Source organism: Callospermophilus lateralis, chromosome 7 (genome assembly GCF_048772815.1).
Source record: "Callospermophilus lateralis isolate mCalLat2 chromosome 7, mCalLat2.hap1, whole genome shotgun sequence".
Taxonomy (NCBI): domain Eukaryota; kingdom Metazoa; phylum Chordata; class Mammalia; order Rodentia; family Sciuridae; genus Callospermophilus; species Callospermophilus lateralis.
Window position 1 is genome coordinate 34,764,508 of NC_135311.1, and position 15,582 is coordinate 34,780,089.

The 15,582-nt window shown below is 42.7% G+C and overlaps 1 protein-coding gene across 1 annotated transcript; it reads right to left on the reverse strand.

Annotated features, from left to right (window-relative positions):
• Nucleotides 1-367: 367 nt before the first annotated feature.
• On the reverse strand, nucleotides 368-3,867 carry LOC143641958 (myomegalin-like). The gene is made up of 4 exons (XM_077110058.1): nucleotides 3,729-3,867; nucleotides 2,424-2,555; nucleotides 1,820-1,939; nucleotides 368-428 (listed from the first exon to the last, which is right to left on the reverse strand). The coding sequence occupies exons 1-4, from the start codon at nucleotides 3,865-3,867 to the stop codon at nucleotides 379-381; spliced, it is 441 nt and encodes a 146-aa protein (XP_076966173.1). The 3' UTR covers nucleotides 368-378.
• Between the last annotated feature and the right edge of the window lie 11,715 nt (nucleotides 3,868-15,582).

The following is a 15,582-nucleotide window of genomic DNA, read 5'->3' on the forward strand; positions in this document are numbered from 1 at the left end:
TGAAAGTAATGTCCTGTATCTAATTGACAGCATGGGAATGGTCTTTCTCCAGTCTCTGGTACATGCAAGTCTTATGCAACTCCACTTTGGAGCGCAAAAGGTATCCCTAGAGAGGCCCTCCTCTGCTCAAATTCACCCAGGAAGCAGGAATAGCAGATGGGAAACCAGGCTTCCCAAAGAGGACACTACTGTCTTGCCAATATAACTTATAAATCTGAAAATAGGGCCCCCTTCCTCGTACCTGGAGTCATTTTCCTGGAGGAGCAGAGGTTCCTCCCTGAAGTGCAAGATCTCCTGTTGCTTCTCCTGCAGGTCTAGAAGCTGATGCCGCTCCACCTTTTGCTGCTCCAGCTCCTTTTCCAGCTCTTGAATGCGGGATCAAGAGGAGAACAGAGCCTCCCTCAGGCATTCTGTTTCCTGTGAGTGCCCTGGTGGGCAGAACAACAGGTGTGGGGTCAAAGCTCAGTAGGAGATGAGCCCAAGTGCACCAATCAAAACCAAGGTAAGGCATAGGGGCAGAGTTTGGCTTACTGTACCCATACATGCTAAAGTCCGGTATACCTCCATTTTTGCAGTGCCTGATTCTCTCATTTAGTATGGCCTCCCTCACTCTGAAAGTAGATATTCTGGTATCTAAAGCTTACCATTTATTGTCTGTTCAACAATCTACCTCAAATTTGCCAAAGATCAACAGCAAGATTTCTTGACCATGGTTTTTAGAATATATTTTTTCATCATTTTGAAAATTGGGACAGTGTTTTTGGTGGGGCCAGCAGCATCTGATCACAAATTTTCAAATATGATTGATAGGAACCCTGAGAATAAGGCTGGATGTTTAGTCAGTCCTCTGAAGTGGAACTTGCCTGGGCCTAGCAAACAGTACTCATTTAAATCTCTACTCTCTTCTCACTGGTAAGGTCTGTTCTATTCTTTCCAAATATGCAAAGATAGTTTAGTCACTCTTCTTTCTCTCTTAACTATTAACTTTGTTATCTTCCCCAAGCAGGACCCTTTCTCTGAAGTATGCTTCAGAGTGACTAATTAAGGAATTATCTCTTGAAGCCTTTGACTTCCTCAAGCATTTGTTCATTCTGGATTTATTCCTCTCAGAAACTATTCTTAGGCTTTTTATAGATATTTAAGAAATATCTGTAAACAAAAAGAATTTGTGATGGTTATACATTGATTTTATTGGGTCAATTAACTAAATCAGGTGCCTTCCAGGTCACATGAGAAATGACACTTACCCATAGATGCCCATCAAATACAGTTGGGAGAGTTATGGAGAACATTTTCTAGTACTTCCTGACACAGAATTGTAGGACTGCCTATCAGAGAGAAGCGTGAAATGTATAGTGAGGGGATGTGATGAGGTGACAGAAGAACAGATGAGGGACACACTGCTGGAGTTCAGTGTGGAGAAATGTGACAGGAAACACAGACACACACACACACACACACACACACACACACACACACACACACACACATTTCTTCCTTTCAAGGGTCCAAACCAGCTGTGAATGGGAGGAGGTAGAGTAAATCTCAAACTGATAACCAGTTTGAAAGTTAGTGACTCTGGACCTCTGTAGGTGGACTTCACAGAAGTGATGGACTTCTTGGGAGGGCCATGGTCGGGACCTCTTAGGAAGCAGCCCTTTGTAGAGTGAGAATGGCTAGGAGAATCTTGAATTGGTAGATTAACAGCTTAATAGCTGTTATCTCGGCCTTCTTTTCTTTGCTTCTCCAATTGGTGACTGCTGTGGCCAGGGAAGAAAGAGACATGGGTGTTACCAGTTTGTGATTTTTGTCCACCCACCTCTGGAAACGTGACTCAGCTGAGCTTGAAGGCTCCGGTTTTCTTCCCTGAGGGCTCTGTTCTCATTGTAGAGCTGAGGCATAGATTCCAGGCTTTGACTGTAGAAGTGAGAGGTGGATCCTGTCCAGGGAAACATACATTTGAGTTACAGATACTTCCAAAAGTTTGCCATTCTGTATCTCCCAGAGATCTTTTGTCCCAACCCAGCAGAAAGCTCCCAAAACTCTAAGTGCCAGCAGCTCAGAGGAAAAGCACTGGGAGAGAGAAGAAATAGTGGGGGAAGGCCCTTATAGATCAGGTTTTACCACATGCCAATCACAAGGACATACAGAATCGGTAGGCAGCATGTAAGGAGATTAAGTATGATGTGAGAAATAAGTAGACTCTGGGGACTAGACCTAGTTCGGCCTGGAGGAAAGTTATTCTCTAAGCTCAGATACATTCATGAAGTAGGATAATAATGCTTAGCCATCTCCCTTGCTGGACAGTCTGTACTGAAGGAAAGTGTACCAAAGGGTTTGAAAACTGAAACTCTGCCAAAGGGCCTTTTCTTCAAAAGTTCCCTAAATACATCCAGAAACAGGAAGAGCTGGGCCTTCCCTACCACTGTCACGGGCAGTGGAACTGAGCCGGTGTTCCAGCTGCTCCCGAAGGCGGTCATTGATGCAGATGGACTCTTCCACCCGCTGGCGCAGGTTCCGGATTTCACCAAGATGCTCTTCCAGTAGGTCAGCCCCTGCATCATACCACCAGGACATGGAGAGAAGTAGGAAATGAGCGTCCTGGTTACTAGGAAGAATGGGAGATGGATCAGCCTCAGCATGACCCTAAAAATCACCATCCTTCTGCCAACTTCCTTCTCTCACATGGACACCGAGGGGACACAGGTAACTTTATTTAAAGAGTAAATGGGCTTTCAAGCGCAGAATGGTCCTTTGCTAAGGAAACCCCATGGGCTCTCTCTCACACAGAGGCCTGGTAAAGTTCCACATGATTTAGAAAAATAACTGACAACTCTGGTTAGAGCTTGCCTACCATTGGGAAAGGCCTGGCCACCACCTGGTGTGGCTTTGAGGATGATAGAAAGTCCTCACTCTGACTTTCTTCTAATGCCTTTCTTCTTACTGATATTATGACTGAACAATTTTTAGCATAGTTCTCCAATCCTTAGAGAGAAGGCCTAAATTAAAAGCACATGACCTTCAATTTATCCCATGTGGTTAATGACTCAAACTAAAACCTTCCCTCAAATCACTTTTAATATGGTGGGAAAAGCAGGAGAGCCTGCATAGATTGAGGGATCTGAAGATGGATTAGAGAGGAGAAAGGAGCAACCCCAAGGAAAGAAAAAGGATGCAGAAAAGAAAAGTGTAAGAGATGCTAAGAATAGACCGTATCAACTATACCATTTTGTTTGGGGCTCAATCTTTTTCTGAGAATTATAACATCGTACTGTTGGAACTGAGCTGTGTTCCTGTATCCACATGCTTAGTTCTACCCCTCCACTTGATGTGACTGGTTTTTGTGTACAATACATATGTTTGGGTGGGGATTTCATAAAATTCATGACTGACAGAAGAAAATCCCTGTGAACATCTGCCTGGCCATCTAGAAGGGTCTAAAAGAGTGGGCTGCAAAGAGGTCAGGTTCAATGAAGGAGAACAACATGTGTGAGAGCACAGGGGATGGGTCACTGACTTTTTAATAGCCCTGCAGAGCACCAAAACCCTCTGCAGGGAGAAAGAAAGGGTGTACTTAGAAAGGATGTGGTACTGAGACTGCTCTTTGATCATATTCCTACTCTGGGAGCCAGGGGTTGGGGAGGAGTGAAGAAGCCCTGCCCAGGTAGGAGAGGAGCAAACCAAATGCTCTTCCTTTCAAAGGCCAAGACTCTCAGCTTTGTGTTTACCTGTGGGTTTGGAGTTAAGCTGATACACTGAAGAACCTGAAGAGATGTCCCCAGAGACACTCCCTTTCTGAGGTCTCATGACATCCCACTGGCCATTGCTACCCAGGTATCCAGGATCCAGGATTCTGCCCAATTCCATGGCACCCCTCATTGGAGAGTGGGACTGGGCAGGGTTGAGGTAGTGGGAAGAGCTGGTTTATGAATGGCTGCCTGGCAACGTGGCTGTGGAAGCTGGAGGAACACTGCTGGCACCTGCAGAAAGAAACATGAGTGAGAAACCAATAGGGTATCGGAAGGGAAGGATCAGCAACGAATTCTGTGATTACTAAGAATGGAGATTACCAGGGGCCATGTGGGTCTTCAGAGGTCACATCCACTGTGAGACACCAATGGCATAAAGACCTAGAGGGGATAACTTGCACCCTTTGTATTTCTTAGCATGAGACACCAATAGAAAAGGATGGATAAAGTAACCTGAATCACCTTTGTATACAAGGAAAAGTCCAGTGACCCTATTCGTGGCTCCTACTATAATTCTTCATGATAGAGTATAGGAAGTTTCCTGAGAAGTTCCAGAAATAGGACTTACTCCCAAAGATAGGCGTCAGAGCATGATGGGATGTAAGATTGAATATCCCTGAGAACAGGAATATTTGCCTATGAATATTTGCTGTCCCTGCTGACCAGTAAATCTTTCTATTCCTCCTTTGGTGTTTTCAGAGGAGAAAGAGGACACAAAACCCAGCAAGACAAGGTAACTCAATTCCTCTAGACTAATGAACCCTATTGTGAGCCGGAGAAAACCCTATGTAAGGCAAGTTGTGACTTGGATCCCCTCCAACATGATTCAAGGAACTGAAAGGTGTCACCATACCTGCCCAAAGACCAATGAACCCATTCCAAGGAGGGAGACCTGACCTTGTATTGCATAGACTGATGTCTCCATATGTCCTATTAAACCACAGGGCTTCCACTTGAGCCCTTGAAGCAGAGGTAAGAAGTTGGGTGACTTTAAAAACTATAAAATTCTGCCTATATCGCCTATTTCTGGCCATAATAAGGGAGCTTCTGAAGGTAAGACCCTTTGAGTTTCATCTTTGCTTCTGTGTTTAAAAAAAGAAATAAAAGAAAAAGTTTGACATGGGAAAGAGGGGAGAAAACGTGGGCAGGGCCATAATTTAGAAAATTCAGAAGACTGCTTTCTTCCAAGGATTATCGCCATGGGCAGCAGAACAGACATTCATCTCCCCCTAAACAAACAGGAGTGAGTTCATCATTTCCTTCAATCAATCCAAACTTCTAAGAGGGGTTAATGCAATTATCACTTGACAGTTTTACCCCCAATTTTTCTAGTTGTTCTTTAAAGCACTATTAGTGAGTAAATTCATTGTATGAAGGGTTTTTTCCCCCTCTTTTTTCCTAAACCCAAAGTATGATTTGGGTTTAGGAAACACACACACACACACACACACACACACACACACACACACACAAATAAATAAAATAAAATTTATGATGAGGCATCCAGCCTCAAACTGTTTTCTAAAAGTTGACTGTACACAACCTACAAATTATGTGACTATATAGGATGAACTATCTTTGGGAGTCAGAGGACAGAATTCACAATCAGACATGATGACCTGTGTTTATGATTCCAGCTGCCCTGGAACAGAAAAAGGGCCTCTGTTACTTCTGCTTTTGAATCCTTCTGCCACCACCCTTTTTCCTTGAGCTCATAATGTCAAGAACTAAACTTGATTAAAATAATTTCACAGCAGAATATAAGAGCCCCACAAAGGAGTCCATCCATATATGTGGCCACCTTTTTTATTGTCATGTTAATCCTAAGAGGACAAAACAAAATCTATCTCCCATTCCCTACCAGTAAATACTTCTCCCAGCTGTCCGCATTCTGCACATGTGGTGGTACCCAATCTGTCAAAAGTGTGTGAGCACTAGGTCTCGAGCTTCCTGAACATATCCTATAACTGATGAGACACACACACCAGAAAGACAAAAACAAATGCATTTCAAAATAAGCAAGCAGAGCCTTCCCTCCCTCTTCCATTTATAGCATGTGCCACTGTTTGTTTTCCAACTTCACTATCAAGCCAAAGCCATGCAGAGCAACACAATGTGAGACTGCCACTCGAAAGCACACAAGGGCAGCAGTTGTGCTCACTTTCTCCCAACTGCTTCTGCAGCATCTGCAGCTCCTGTTGAGCCTCAGCCAAGGACACCACTGGTGTCTCACAGCAGCCAAGGAAGGGAGGACCAAGGGGGCTGAAGGGCAGGAAACTGGATGGAGCTGAGGGCAATGGAGCCTGGGGGAGGCTAACCGGCTTGGGTATGGAGTTAAAATGAAAGCCTAGAAACAGAAAGTTAGGGAGAAAGGAGACAATATCATTAGAGAGAAAGTGAGAGAAAAGCATGGGTAAAAGATTGAGAAGGTGAAATAATTCCCTGACCAGATACCAACTGGTAGAGTGGCTTACACTTAATGAGGTGCAGGCTGAGCCAGCCAAGAGTGACCTTTGCTCCAGAGAGGTTGACCCGGCTGACCTCTCCTCCTTCTCCCCTGCCAGGGCTGTCTCATATATATGTTTTTGCTCATCTTAAAATCAATTGGCTACAGAAGGCAAGGGGCCATTACTAACCGTCACCCATGTCAAAATGGCTATGCCCCAAAGACCTCAAGGGCCACTGGGTGTTATTCCCAGCATGTATCAGTCATCAGTCCTTGACTCTGGGAGTGATTCTTCCTACACCTACACTTCCTCTTCTGAAAGCATCAGGGTCCATTTGAGGAAGGCAGTAGTTGATAGGGCTGTCAGGAAATTGGCATTACTAGTACATGGAGTTCAAGATTTTGATGGAAACAAATGTCAGAAACCCAAATCAGCATCTTCTTTCATCAGAGGAAAAACAGAAGCCTTTATTCAGTGGCTTACAAATTTGTCTGGGCACTAGAACTACTTAGGACAAACTCATAATACATGCAGATTCTTCAGTCCTTAATGCAGAGCTACAGAATCATGAACAGGGTTTGGAAATCATGAGCAGGGTTTGGAAATTTTCACTTTGAGAAATCTCCAGGTGATATTTATGCTGCCCATTGATAGCCTGGTTTTTGTGAACCCTGGGAAGTTCCAATGTTTGCCTCTGTTTCTTCTTTACTAAAAATAGGTAGAGGGCAGATATCCAATGGAAAGACCAGAAACTGAGACTGCCCTGTAGAGAATGTCTAATGTAGAAGACAAGACAATGGTTACATTCTAAAACTCATTCACTGCCCCACAAGGCTGACATCATGACAAAGAAATACTGCAAAGACACCCAAACTGCCAAGTAGCACAGCTCAGGCCTCTTATGGAAAAAGTCTTTTGATTTTTAAAGCCCCTGGCTTTCTGCTCTGTGAACTGAGCATTTAAGCAGATATCTATAGTTCTGGGTAAAAAGTTTTCCCCCATGATCTCCTGATCTAGCTGGTACATACTCTGGCTCAGAAACTCTGTGCCCAGTCTCAGGTTAGGGACACCTTTCTTCCTCAGAAGAGAGGAGGGTGGCAAAAGAAAGCACTGTGCTTCCTGGGAGAATCCCTATCCATGTCAGACTACACTGAAGGCAGCTATCCAGGTGTGTAGGGCAGGAGGTAAAGACAAGCCTGGCTCTTTCCCTGCCAACCCTTGTGTAGAGCTATGAGTGAACAATGTAGCCTCTGGCAACTGTGCTGAGACATAGAAGTGAAATGTACCCATCTAGTTGCCCCCAGGATATATACCCCACGTACAAGTCAAGGCCTAGTAATACATTCACAAATCCAGGAATGATAGTATAAAATAAACAGAATTTAGTCACAAAGTAAGCCATGCCACCCATTACACAGGGCCACTGTGAAGAATACATGGGTAACATGTATACAGGATCAGTAAATGGGAATTTCTTTCCGTTCTTTGATTGTAATCCTGTAAGAAAATTTTGCCTCTTTGTTCTCCAGGCTAAACAAAAGAAAGAAATAAAAATGTTTATTTAAAATTATTAGCTAACTATTGGTCAGAATTGGTATGCTGATCAAATCTTGTCATGGATTACTTATGTTCTATTTTTTTTTAAATCAGACACAATTAGTGCAGGAAAGTGGTGTCTTGATTTTTTTCTAGGATGTGATGCACAATGGTTTCTATGTTCACACCTTTGTCCCTGAAGGAAAGTCCAACGGGCAGCTGAGGAAGAGGAGATGAAGCTACTGCATACCTGGATGGGCCTGGTTGGCCTCCTTGGGGGCATTCAGGGGAGTTGGCAAGCTGATGGGGTTGCTGCTGGACTCGGCCTTAACCCCCTGTGAAGCACTGGTTACTGATCGTTTAGAAGACAATACAGCAGAAAGACTTGAATGATGGATGGAATCTATAAAACCCATAAATGAAAGAAAATGATGTTCTACAGAGAACTGGAATCCTGGCCTTATATTTAACTAGGGGTACCAGGGCTGGGGTCTTGCTGTCAGAAAAAGCTCCAAGCACAGGCACTTTTGCAGTGTTCATTTTCTTGCTTGCAAATAGTTCCTTTAGTGAGGCATCCACTTCAGGGGTTATAGTGGGGCTCAGAGCCCTGAAATGATGAAATCTATACCTCTAAAAATATCAGGGAAGACTGGCAGCAACTGTGGACACCCACAGATATTCAGGAGATACTGCTCAGGAACTGCAGCAAGATCACTACAAGAGAGACGAGATGTTCAATCTTAAAGAAAGATGTCTATCAGATTCAGTGAGGAAGAAAAATCTTCCCACCATCTTCTCATTCTGTGCACTACAGATTGCCTTGAGTCCAACAGCAATATATGCTGATGGGTAATAGGGTGACATAGTAAATTGAAGAGTCAGGACCAGAGTAAAGTCCCTAGCCCATGGGAGCCTGTGCTTGGCACTTGGTCCCAGAACCATGTTCAGCCTGATACACACCAAGGCAGAGCCATAAGGCCTGGTTTCCTAGGTCTCTGCTCAGTCTAAATAGAAGGGCACCTCTCAGAAAGTAGAGACTACCTGAGTGACCAGGTGAAGCTTTCTTCTCTTCACAGTGTGTATACTTGCTGGTTATGTCCATGTCAGAGCAGGCTTCCAGCTCATCAGATAAGAAGGAGGTGCTGCTGGGAGAACGGTGGAAGTCAGACAAGGCATGGCTGCTGGGGGACAAAAGAGACTGGGCGTCCAGCTTGGCCTGCAGGACTTCAATCACTTTTTCCTTCTCCTGCAGCTCCCTGCTGAGCCTGGTGGTAGACAGCAGGTGAAACCAAGTTCTCACAGTCCAGCAAGTCCTGACTAAGGCATATGAGAAAAAGTCATGTAAGCCAGGGGGACCATTCTGCATATTACAATTGAAATAACTCATTTCTAAGTGGGGCTGGAGGGCAGGTAGGAGACAGATGAAGAGTGAATAATAGTTACCCAGCACACTGGCCACATAGTATGCTCAGGACCTGAGGAGACAGTTATCTAGGTATGATAGGATCTCTGAACAACTGCAGCCCAAGAACTGTTTCTTATCTTCAATTAGACCAGTATAAAATTGAAATTGAGCATTTAAAAGCATTGTAAAAACATTATCCCAACATCTAAGACTATATTAGGTAGAATCATCTAGTTGATTGAAATGTCTGTGACAGATTAGAAATAAAAACCCAAATACCTTGACACCACAGTTACTTTGAGGCACAGTTGTATCACAGACAGCTCAAACTAGTGGCTATAACTTACCCTTAGCACATATCTTATAGAGCATTATAAGAAGGGACACATTAAAAAATGGTTCCTGAGGCATCGTGGCTTCCCAGGGTGTCCAGCCTCTTTCACTGGGCCTCTTTCACTAGATACGGTATTATGACTCCTTCTTCTCCAAGAAAATTGGGTGGCCATTAAGCAAGCTGTCTCTCTAACTTAGGGCAAGCCAACCTTGTAAAAAGCTTACCCTGGTCATAAATACACAGGGGGAAAGCAGGGAAGGCCCCTGGGAAAGGTAAGAAGACTCCTGAAACCTATTTAGTTCACTTGTAAGTCATGCTAATTCTAAGTTACAAAGCTTAGAGAATTAATGTGTCCATGGAATTATATCAAAAGAGAAGAAAGGATTTGGTTAAAAATAATGTTAAGATGTTCAGTGAATAAATTAATTGATTACATTCACCCCCCCCACCCAATTTATGAAGTTGTAGCACATTTGACCCCTTGGGCCCTAGTTCAGATGCCTTTATAAGATTATTTTCTGAATTACCTGAGGGCCAGTGGCTCAAATTCAGCTTGTTCTTTCTCATTTTTATGATCCTCTGCAAACCAAATTCAGAAAGAAATAGTAAGAAATTAAACAGATCTCATTTCACACATCATAAACTCAGGGGCCTATTCAGACATGGAATACTGATTACTCTACATGTGTGTCCAGAATAATTATTTTGAGGACCTCAGTTGTGTCTTTGTAGAAGTGAGGTGGCAGACTCAACTGAGTTTGCTAGGCAGACCTTCCCTAACCATTGTGACTTTGTCTGCCTTAAATCATGGCAAAACTTCAAAATATCTTTTGCCTCCGTGATCACGAGATACCTCCTAGGTGCCCTCTCAAATACTCCACCCTTTATGTCCTGCCATAGACTTCCTCCCAAATACGCAGCTATGTGTCCCACTACTGCTCTCATGTAGAACCTACTCTTCTCTCTGAGGAAATGACAGCCCTGTTCCACCTTTGCACCTGTCACCAGTAGAAGGACTGGTTTGTCCCCCAAGTCTGAGCCTGCTATAGTCCTAGGAAATTCTATGTAACAGGTTCTATAATAACCAACGTATCCCTTGAACTACCATAGCCACTGCCTTCATTATGTCCAAAATGGCTTTATTTATATTTGAAATACGTGTGTGTGTGTGTGTGTGTGTGTGTGTGTATACACATACACATACATACTATGCAAACAATTAAGAAACAGAAACAGATGACAAAAGGAAAAGTACTTTGCTCAAAGCAGGTTGATGGCAGCACCTAGAATGAACTTGCATCTTTCAGTTCTTAATTCAGGACTCTTCATTGTAACAGGGCCCTTTCATCTCCCTCTCTCTTTAACATTAGATGGATGCTACCTCCTGCCTGAAAGGTCACATTCAATATGTGATGAATTCTCTGCAGTTGTAACCATGGTATCTCCAACCCTGTATGTTCCTCTTGGTACTCCTTGCTAGGCAGTCATGATCCTGTAATGGCCCACAGGAGATGAAATAAAATTGCACCTTGGGATAAAATTGTGCAGTGGAGGTGTGGTGGTTACCTGGGGCTGAACTGTGAGAGTGACTGAGAGTATTCCAAAGTCCTACTTACTGGTGCTGAGTTTGCTGGTAAGTCTCTCAGTCAGCTGACTTCCCTGGGCAAGTTGCTCCCGGAAGCTCTGACCCAGGTAGTAGTCAATATCATTGTTCCTTAGGAGATCCTCAAAAGATTTGACTGTATCTTTTGCATGTTGGGTGAGAAGATAACAAATACTCCTCCCTTCTCGTATTTTTTGCCGTAGGTAGGATAGTTCTGGGGCCTGATCCTGAATCAGGGAATCATATTTTCTACAGGAAAGAGAAGAGAGAGAGAAAGAGAGAGAGAGAATGAGAATGGGAAAAAATGAAAAGTTATAGGGGCTTCCTTAGAGATTTCAGAGAGGATATACCTAAGGAACTCCCCCAAGAGAAATTCATATAATCATTAGGAGGTATTTAAGAATAAATGCTATTCTGAGAAACTACTGCATAAAAAATTAGTATGCCACTGTTCTTCAACTGTTTTATATATATTAGACATATGTCCAAAACTAAATCATAAATTCTGTGAAAGTAAAGACAATACCATATGATACATCTCATAGAGCACCAGTATAATGTAGGCTCACGATAGATACTCAATAAACACTGAAAATCACTTAATCCTAAGTTACATAGGACTTTCCATGTCTTTTATTTCTTCTATGCTATGATACTGTGGCAGACTGTAATTTACAAAGATGGCCATTATCCGACCTCCAGTCCCAAATGCTCTGGTACAATATGGCTTTGCCACTTCTTCCTCAGCATTTAGAGGTTATTCTCTACTTTCTTAAATCTTGGAAGGCTCTATGACCATTTTAACCAAGATAATACAGTGGAAGTAACATTGTGCAAAGTCTGGTACTAACTCTTAACTGACATGGCAACTTTTACTTCCTGCCTGAGATCTCAGCTTTCACAAAGAAAGCACTCTGAGAACACCACACTATGAGAAGCCAAAGACAGAAGGCAAGCCCTGGACAATAAGAAGCCCTGTGGAGAAAGAGAAGCCAGGAAGCACTGACTCACTAGACACGTAGAGAAAGAAATTGTGTCCAGCCCAGTGAAGTCTTTCTGATTATTCCAGCCTTAGCTATCATTTGATGGCAGCCACCCAGGGGCCCTGCTGAGCCCGGTAAACCCACAAAACCATGAGAAATGATAAAGCTACTATGTTGTAAAGTGATGATTTAGCAATAGATAAGTATGACAAATACCAAGATGATGTCCATCCAGTGTTTTTCAAAATGAAATTTCAGTAACAATAACAATTATGCAAATAGCACTGAGCTTAATGCATGTCAGACACTATTTTAAGCACTTGCATTAATTCACTGAAAGCTACTAACCATCCTTTGAGTTGGCCTCTCTTATTATCCTCATTTAATAGGTAAGCAAATAGGTTCAGAAAAGTTAGGCAAATTGTACAACTAATAAGTGACAAAGCTAGGAGTTAAACCTAGATAGTCTGAATCTAGCTTTCTACTATCTCATACTAGATAGATTACAGTAGATAGACAGACAGACAGATACTTTAAATATATCCCTAATAGAAAATCCCAGCAACCTGGTATCTCCCAGACACTGGGTCACCATACAATGTACTAATGATAGCCGATAATAAGTATCTTCTCAGACTTACCACCACTTAAATAAGTGCCTTCTTACTATGTTGATATGTTCTTCATTCAAACTACCTAGGTCACTCAATTCCAAGCACAAACTTAGACATCATCAATCAAATAGTGCCCTCCTTACCCAGGCCACGAGGCTGATCTCAACTCCCTGGCCAGCTTCCCTTCTATTCCGGTTTTTGGGAGCTGAGCCTCCAGCTGGGATACTCTCTGGACAAGACTCTCCAGATCCTTTTTGGCCTGAAGGCCTGGAAGGTAGAAAGCCCCAGTGCCATCAGACAGCCACCCCTCATCCTCATCAGTGACACTATGGGGTGAAGACCCCTCAAGGGTGCCAACAGCCCTTAGCTTCCGGGGTCTTTCCAGACTAGATGAATAATCACTTGTAACCGAGAGAGACCGGACACGGCTCTTGAGGTTCTGAATGACCTTGTTGGCATTCTGCAGCTGGGCTTTCAGATCTTTAATGTCCTTTTGTAGAACAGAGATGTTTTCTGACTTTCCATATGCCTGGGACTCTTCCTGCTTCCCTAGCCGGCTCTCTGAAGGCTTCTTCCCAGGAGGGTGAGTGAGGGCTGGGCCCAGGCGCCCTTGTTCAGAGCACAGCCCTTCCATGAGTACATGTCCCTGAGGCTGTTGTGCTCCTCACATTCTGAAAGACAGAGACAAAGACATCTTCGTGAATACAGACTGGACATGCTACTGTGGTCATTCCCTTTTCAGGGAATAGGTTTGGTCATAGGAATAATAATTAGTGGAGCAAAATTGAGGTAGTACTCTATTCAACCTGGTTCTGTACCAGTATTCAAACCTAATATTTTATATACTCCCAACAGCCCTGCAAGTTAGGTATGGACGCCTTCCATTTTACTGACTCAGAGATAAACTAACTAGCTCTAGATCATTCAGACTAGCACATGGCAAAGCCATAATTCAAATCCTCCAATGTCATGTATACATCCCATACACATTGCTGCCTCTTAATTATGACATTAACTTGGGCCTTTATTAAATAGCCATTTAACAATGATAGTAGTTTTATTTTTTTATTTTTATTTTTTAGAAAAAATTTTTTAATATTTATTTTTCAGTTCTTGGCGGACACAACATCTTTGTTTGTATGTGGTGCTGAGGATTGAACCCGGGCCGCACGCATGCCAGGCGAGCACGCTACTGCTTGAGCCACATCCCCAGCCCCATTGATAGTAGTTTTATTAAATAACTCTTTTAGCAGTTGAGGAAACTGAAGCACAGAGAAATTCATAAACTGAAATTTGAACCAACTAGGCTTGCCCCAGGATTTCTGCTCTTAACTGCCAGACTACTCTGCCTCAAGGGAAAAGAGATGGAAAGTGTTTTTCTCCTTTTCTCAGTATTAATTAGGTAGGGGCCCCATGACTTTTATAAGGCAAAACAAAATATTTTTTAAAAATGTATTGCTTACATAACCCCAAGAGCTCATCTATTCCCTTCTTTCATAAGTAGTCCTTGGTATTTTTTTCTATTATAGTGATACGGATAGAATGTTATTTTCTTAAGAGAAGTATGCTAAAACTTAATTATAGAAGGTGAAACTCATATTCAGACTCATTTTGAAGCAGAGTTCTCTACATTTCCTGTCCTTTTCTGGTCCTGGGTCCCTTTCAATCACAACTCCCCAATCCCTACTAATCAATAAGGTATGGGAATAGCCTAGGACCACTGGAACAGGAATGCATATAGCTCTCTTTATAGGAGTGCTCTCAGAAAATATTTGCTCAGTGATTGAAGGGAAGAGATAGAAACCTCCACTCAGCCCTTCTTGCATTCCTGTTCCAATAGTCCTAGAATGGCAACCAAATGTGACAGCTGACCCTGGGGCAGGCAGGTGAGTTCTATACCCTATGATCTTACCAGGGCTGGTGGTCTCCTCACGTTCAGCCTCATTTTCACTTCGACCACAAGTCTCACAGCCCAGGTCCTGGAGATCCACCTGAACCTGCTTGCTGTCCTGCTTCACCAGGGATTCACCTGCTCAAGAAGTAACAGAAAGTATTACAGAGTATCTGAATTTCTCACATGTTCCCTGAACTTCTGGGGCATACACCCTGACTTTTAGGGGCAGGGAGGTCAGATCAAGTGTGGAATATATGTTCTTTTGATTGGGGGCAGGAGAAGAAATCACCTGCTCCAGGCAGGATTTCTTTGAGGATGAGCTTGTTTTTCACTGATAATCCCACTTCTGACAACCTAGGTTGGGACTAGAAACTTATAAGTTGGATATTCAATACTATCATCTCTGGAAGCTGCAGTGAGACTTGCAAGTCCTTTATCCACAGGAGTTCAGTAAATATTTAAATGGGGCTGAGCTAATGTAGAGTCCCAAGACATCTAGACCTGTATTGGCCAATAAGGTTGCTATTTTATATTAAATTAATTAAAATCAAGTAAAACCTAAAATTTCCAAATTGCATTAGCCATATTTTATATGTTCAATGGACATATGAGACAGATATATATATTTTCCTACCACTACAAAAAAGTTATATTAGACAGTGCTGATCTAAACCAATAATTATTATACATTTTTAAAGAATCTGTTATAGTACAAAAAAAAATAAAAGAGAACCAATTACACTGAGAGAGGAAGGCAGTTTACTCACTATACCAGAAATTAGCAAACCTAGATGAGTTTTCTCCCTATACGCCCATTGCAACCTTGAAACTTTGCTTTCTTCCTTTCTTCTCTGCCATCTTCAAATTGAAATAAAATATCCATTTCCACAGTTCTAGCACTATGGTCAGAACTGAATTTGTTTTGGGACTGGAGGGGGAAAGAGTAAAATCTGCAAAACCTCTTTTCTTAGGAAGAACAAAGACACTATGATAGTGAGCTTCCAATACTTACTAAAT